Here is a 6,435-nt window from a genome sequence, read left to right on the forward strand (position 1 = left end):
TGACGTCACGAGGGTTCCCAGTGTCGTCACAAGGGTCACCAGTGACGTTACTCGTGACCCGCGTGTTGCATCATGGGTCGTTTCCCAGTGGCGTCACGAGGTCACAAGTGACGTCACGATGCTCATGAGTGCTACGAATGACGTCACTAGTGACATCACGAAGGTTAATCGTGAAAGTCACGGTGAAGTCACGACCTTCACAGTAAAGGTCACGAACGCGAGGCCTTCACGACTGACGTCACGAGGGTCACGAGGAGGGAGCGAGGGAGGGGAGGAGGATGGAGGAGGGGTAGAGGAAGGAGGATAATGAGTGGAGAAAGGAGGAGGAGGAGGGGCATACCCTCCTCTTCGTATCCTCCCCTCCTCCTCCTCAAGAGCTGCGCTCTAATTCGGCATTACAGGGAATTGTAAACGTCTTTCATTTGTATATGCTTTGTTTTGTGTTAACGCGCTCACCAGTGATACACGCGTCGTCCGAAAGGGGTGACCCTAGAGTGCCTACATGTTTCCGCCGCTCCGCTGTTTAGGGTGGCGACAACGTTTGTGATACCTGTCGCCGACAAACCAGTGTTGCCTACCTCGTTACCATGGCAACCTCCGCTGTTTTCGTCGACCATTTTGTCTCACTCGCCGGTCGTGCGCTCGGACTACGTCGCTCATCCTCGTTAGGGCTAGGGAGCGCTCACCGCTCTCGTTCCGACGGCGAGGTTTCGGCGTTCAACGCCGGTCTGTGGCGTTCCATTTTGTCGCGGGAAGTCGTGTTTCGATAAAAGCAACATACACTTCCTGCTCGCAACTTCAAAATATGAAACACCCGAATAAAGAGAGCGACAGCCACGACAACCTCCATCCCGCTGAGCCTCCGACTCCTCCTATGAACGGAAACGGAAGCAGCCTCACAGTGTTGCCGGTGTGTCGAGACTACAGAAACTCAACGTTGTGTACGTTTAGCGAACTAAGAAGTGGGAAAAAATGGCGGTGGGAGAGGATCTGGGAAAGGGTAACAAGAAGTTGGCGCCACCCTAAAGCGGAGCGAAAACATGTAGGCACCCTAGGTGACCCAAGTGTCATGAGCCCACAGCCGTGCGTATAGCCATTTCCGGCCGAAGTGCACGACGTGGTGCGTATAGCTTTACTAAAACATTTATGAGTTTAAACACTTCGAATGGAGCAAAATGTCAATAATGGCCGCTTCACACGACGAACTGATCCGCGGACGGATTGATTACGTGACGACATGTCCGCGGTTCGTCCGTCTCCCAAGGGCATCCACACGAGGGAGACCACGAGCAGACGCCGGCGAGGACGAACGGCATCTATAGGGTAGTCCAAGTCACCAGGCTCGATCTAAAATGGACCGTACAAATGGACGCCTGCACGTCGCAATTTATACTTTTTGTCAAAGGTGTATTTCACAAGTCAGTTTTTTCTTGTAAAAATGCAAAGCGTAGTTCTCTTTCTGTAAAAATTAGGGCCAAGAACCTTGCCACGGCCTACGGCGGGCGACGACCTAGACGACCAAGTCCAGTAGCGGAGTGTGTTTGGCGTTCGTATTGATAGATGGCGTCGGGAGCAGCGTCCGAAGGTGCAGCCGACCAGCGAATGAAAGCAGACGACACGCAGACGAAATCCGTTGGCAGCAAAAGCGCCGTCATTATGCAGATGCGATTTTCTACTTTAAGCTCTGCTTTTATTGTCCACATTTATTTTTTAACCGAAGGTACATTTCAAAAAGATCATGTTCATTTTAATAAACCGCGGTGGTCGAAAGCCGTCGCGATAAGGAGGTAGCGCCAACTTCAATACGAACGCCAAACAGCCCCCGCTACTGGACCCCTGTCGTCTGCGTTGCTGCCCGCCGTAGACCCTGGCAAGTCTCTTAGCCTTATTTTTTACAGAGAGCTACGTTTTGTAATTTTACAAGAAAACAACGACTTGTGAAATACACCTTTGACGAAAAGTTTAGATTGCTACGTGTTGGTGTCGATTTTTACGGTCCGTTTTAGATCGAGCCTGGTGACTTATTTGGACCACCCTATATATTCGCCAACCCAAAGTGCTGCAAAACTCCAACATCGCATCTTGGCACAGTCGTCCAAGAAAGAAATCGACGTTTGTTACCGCGATAAAGAATCGTACGCCGCTGTTATGTACAGATCGAGACAGTACACCATGATAGGCTTCGCGCAAAGCGCCGCTAGCTTTACTAACCCAAGGCGTGACAGTGACACAAACATGGTCCTACTCGAGACGGCTTCGGCGTAGAAGCGACGAAGTTCTGGGCTCGCGGATGGGCGTTCGAAGATGCTTTCACGCACTCGGCGCTCGTGCACAACACTCAAGTACACCACAGTCACAAGAAAGGTCCTGCTCGGGCTCATTGGAGGTGCAAAAATTATCGCGGCATGCTAGACGAGTTTTGACGGAAGCTTCTTGGCACGGACCCGGAGGAATACCAGAACCTGCGTCGCGTCAGGTGGACAGCGTCGCTGCAGTTTCTTTCACGCGTGGAACCAAAAATCCCGCGACAAAATGAACCAGCGAATGCACAAAACACAACGATGCGCCATTTTTGTTTTCATCGTCCGAAAACAAAAAAGAACACAGAAAACATTGTACTGTTGCCAGACAAAACACTTTTTAAGTCAATCTTCCGCCCGAAATCCGCGAGTGAAAAAAGCACTCGATTTCATCAGTCCGCAAGTCCGCGGACGAGGCGCGGATCGCAGGACTCGGTGACGTTACGGTCACGTGATACACAGTCCGCGAACGAAAATTGCGATTCGTTCCGTCGTGTGGATCGGCTGCAAGAGAAAGTCGGTCATTGTTTTAAAGCTCAGCTCTAAGGCGCCCGTTTCCGGCTTGAGCGGCGTCGCAGTCGTCGTCGGCGTAACCGCGCGGTGCATTATAAGACGCGTGACGTCACTGGTGACGTCACTAGCGGAAAAAATTCCCCGCTAAATTTAACGGAAAAATTTCCCTGCTAAATCTAGCGGAAATCATTTCCCCGCTACATTTAGCGAAAACAGTTTCCCCGCTAAGTCTAGCGGACAAACGTTCCCCGCTAAGTTTAGTGGAAAAGATTTCTCCGCGAAATCTAGCGGAAAAAATTTCCCTACTTAATCTAGTGGAAAAAAAATTTCCGGTTAAAGTTAGGGGAAAAAATTGCCCCGCTAAACTTCCGCAAAATTTACACGCGATGCTCTCAACAAAAATGTGCATTTTCTGCGCCTTGCGTTAAGCACACGTCGATCCCATGTTAGCAGTGGGGAACTGTCTACCTTCTCCCCTCAGTACCCTTCCCTCGTCCTCCTCAAGAGATGCGCTCTAATTCGGGGTTACAGGGGATTCTAAACGTCTTTAACTTTTTATTGATGTTTTTAAATAATATATACATTTACTATCTTTGTGTTTGAACTGTGCTGAACTTGTTATGCTGACTTCTGAGTATTACTTTTTTGTATATTTTTTATTTCCGGCTGTGCGTCCAACGCTCTAAGCGGTCAAGGACATGCCAAGCTGCATATGCAGCTTTTTTCGTTGATCGCCGACATGAAATTGAAATGGAAATAAAAGTGTAAATATTATTACTATTATTACTGTCTTATCCCCAGAAGTGCTTCGTCGCTCCTCATTTGCCGTTGTCATTCCAACTTGTATCGCATCCAAAAAGTTGCTTGGAAACCAGGGTTACAAACTTGGGAATCTGCTGAAGTCAATCTCTACAGGTTCCTTCACTGTACGAATTATGAGACACAGATGTCGCGCAGCTAGCTCACTCAAGCAGCTGATTGCTGTAGCGGTCCCAGACACGGCATTGTGAAGTCGCGTTCCACCAATAGAGTATGTCTTCGTACACCGTGCTCCTACTGAAGTGCTCGCTGTACAGCTTGCTGCAGAGGTTGCAGAAAGTTATTCCCGTCCATGGAACTAGGTCGTACTTGCCCTTCCAGTTGAAGTAGCTTTTGTAGAGGTTGAAGTCTTTGGCTACCGATGTCAGGTGATCCGCCAGGTGCTTCGGCGATTCAAAACTGAGCGCGTCGATGTAAGAGCCCGCCGGGGCCACTGCGCTGTAGTTGGCACCGCCGAACACGACAGGAATTATGTCATATAAAAGTGTATAATACAGCTTCTCCGTCACGTAGTCCTTGCACACGGCATTCTCAAAAGAAAGCAAGAAGAAATAGTTTTTCGTGAACAACCTGTGACAACGAGGAGTCGTGTCCCGCTCGCACCTGTGCCTGCCACACTTCCCGAAGACGTCTATGGCGATGTACTTCTGCAACTCCTCTACGTAGTCCTCGCGCCTGCCGAACGTGTGGCAGTGGCTGACGGGCCATACAGCCATCGTGGACTTGCCTTCCCACAATCTGCGAAGAGCGTCGATGGAGTACGGCGTTGGCTCCGGCTTCTTCGTTAAACTGAGGACGTATGAGTCTAGAACGTCCGAGTTCTGCCTGTAGGTCATCGTCCAGTTGAAGGTGTTGTTCAAGTAGGTTAGTGACCTCAACACGCAATGCGGTGGTGGCTCGAGGGACCAGTAAACCCACTTCTGGCCTCGATACCTCCTCCATGGCATGTCTGCCAGGTCCAGGTCTGTGCCATACAAGACGACCGCGTCACTTGAGTGCACTAGTCTTCTGTCGTTGGTGATGTAGCAGCGGTCGGGGCAGCCCGCAAACTCTAACTCGTCAACCCTTTGATCTGTCAGTCCGCAGTGCCACTTCCCGTAGATGGCTGTCCAAAGCAATATCCTCGGAAGGTCTTTGCCACCGTAGTAGCCTTTCCGATCGAAGAAAGGAGTCCATAGGGAGTAATTATACATTACGTTCTCGAGCTGGTTCATATACACGTTTTCGTTGGAGCCGTTCACCAAAAAACTTTCCTGGGTGCGTCTCTGAAACTTGTTCTTGCTATACCAAAACGTCCCTAGTGTTATTAAGCATACGAACACGGTGAGGGCGTCTCGTAGCTTGCGCGGAAGTTTCTGCATTATTTTTTGACGCCGCTGCTTCAAAAACACTGGGCTGTCATAAGGACGCGCAGTAAGCAAAAAAAACGGGCGATATAAAGGTGCACTCCTGAAGGGGACTTGTCATAGAAGATCTGTAAAGACACACAAACAAGCCACACATAAAAAAAAAAAAAACTCGTTTGAGTCGCGCGGCACGGCGCATTTATTTACGTTTTCTTCGATTGGATGTAAGAAAAAAGGTACTGTTCGGAGCCAACAGGCTTTATTTATTTATTCATTATATGTTAATACTGTCCACCTTGTTCGGGGCAGTTACAGGAGTGGAAAAAGAGACACCGCACACATGTAAATTTACACTATAAAGAAACAAAAAAGCCAACCGCGCGGATATAGGACGGATTATGGAACTCGCACTTTCCCAACACACCCAAAGCTGAGACACATATACAACTTCAGGTCATTAGCCTTTCCTAAAAAACAGCAAAGATATATAAGTTTATAAAATATTTGGTTCCATCGAAAAAGAAACATAATCTTTACAGGTGTTATTGTTCAGTCGTTGGAATATTAAAGGACCCTATAATGCACTCTCACAATTGGCCGTGTCAGACAAGGTAGCAGGTATGGACAACCTAAACAAGAATTTGAGTTGTGTTATTTCCGTGCAAGATTTAATCAGAGGAATAAAGAAGTAACCGTGAAACTCTGCCATACCTAGACGTGAATAAAACGTGCGGCCAATCCCTGTAATTTTTCTAACTTACCAATTCGCTGCTTCCTGCACGGTTCCCGCGGTTAGTTTTCTTAGCCCACAACACGAACAATCAACCGCTCACAGGTATTCAAAACGCAGCGCGTCAGTAGTCTTTCGTACACTTAAGCGTCAACAGCGAATAAGAATGGCACCTGTTTGCGAACAGGGGGTGCTGTTTAATACAGTGTGTACTGCAGTGTGTTCACGCAGCTGCTTTCATGATGGTGTAGAGTTAATCATCTGTTTCCCGACGTATTTTCAGCCCTAAAACTATTTTTTTTTGAGCTTGAAATGTCATGATGGGGCTTCACAAGCACACCTGCGCATGCAGAACATCGAGACCGCAAAAGTATGTGCCGTAAAGCTGCAGCACATGTGTTATTTCGCTCAATTTCAAAAACAAACTGTGAGCGTTGCACGGCATGTGGAAATGAGAATAAAAAGGGTGATTGAGCACATTTTATTAGGCGCCTTTGTTCATTTCAAAATAAATTAAGTAAAGGTCATCCGTAAGTGGTTCAACAAAATGCACGAGAGAAGTTTGCTACTAAAAGAAATTGATACCTTGCACCATCATAGCACCCGCGAGCCTGCTCTCCAACTCTCTCCAATCCTCACCTCGCAGCTATTGCACCGCTATTTCATGTCCCGTCTTGTCCTGACTCTGCGATCACTGCCTTGTTTGCCATGATCACGTTAGCCACAT

At 48.2% G+C, this 6,435-nt stretch overlaps 1 protein-coding gene across 1 annotated transcript; it reads right to left on the reverse strand.

Moving 5' to 3' along the window:
- Positions 1–3,775: 3,775 nt before the first annotated feature.
- LOC8039651 (alpha-(1,3)-fucosyltransferase C-like) lies at positions 3,776–4,993 on the reverse strand. Its single transcript, XM_002413570.3, has one exon. The coding sequence runs from the start codon at positions 4,991–4,993 to the stop codon at positions 3,776–3,778; it is 1,218 nt and encodes a 405-aa protein (XP_002413615.3).
- Between the last annotated feature and the right edge of the window lie 1,442 nt (positions 4,994–6,435).

This window comes from Ixodes scapularis, unplaced genomic scaffold (assembly GCF_016920785.2).
Source record: "Ixodes scapularis isolate PalLabHiFi unplaced genomic scaffold, ASM1692078v2 PGA_scaffold4__175_contigs__length_147842914, whole genome shotgun sequence".
NCBI lineage: Eukaryota > Metazoa > Arthropoda > Arachnida > Ixodida > Ixodidae > Ixodes > Ixodes scapularis.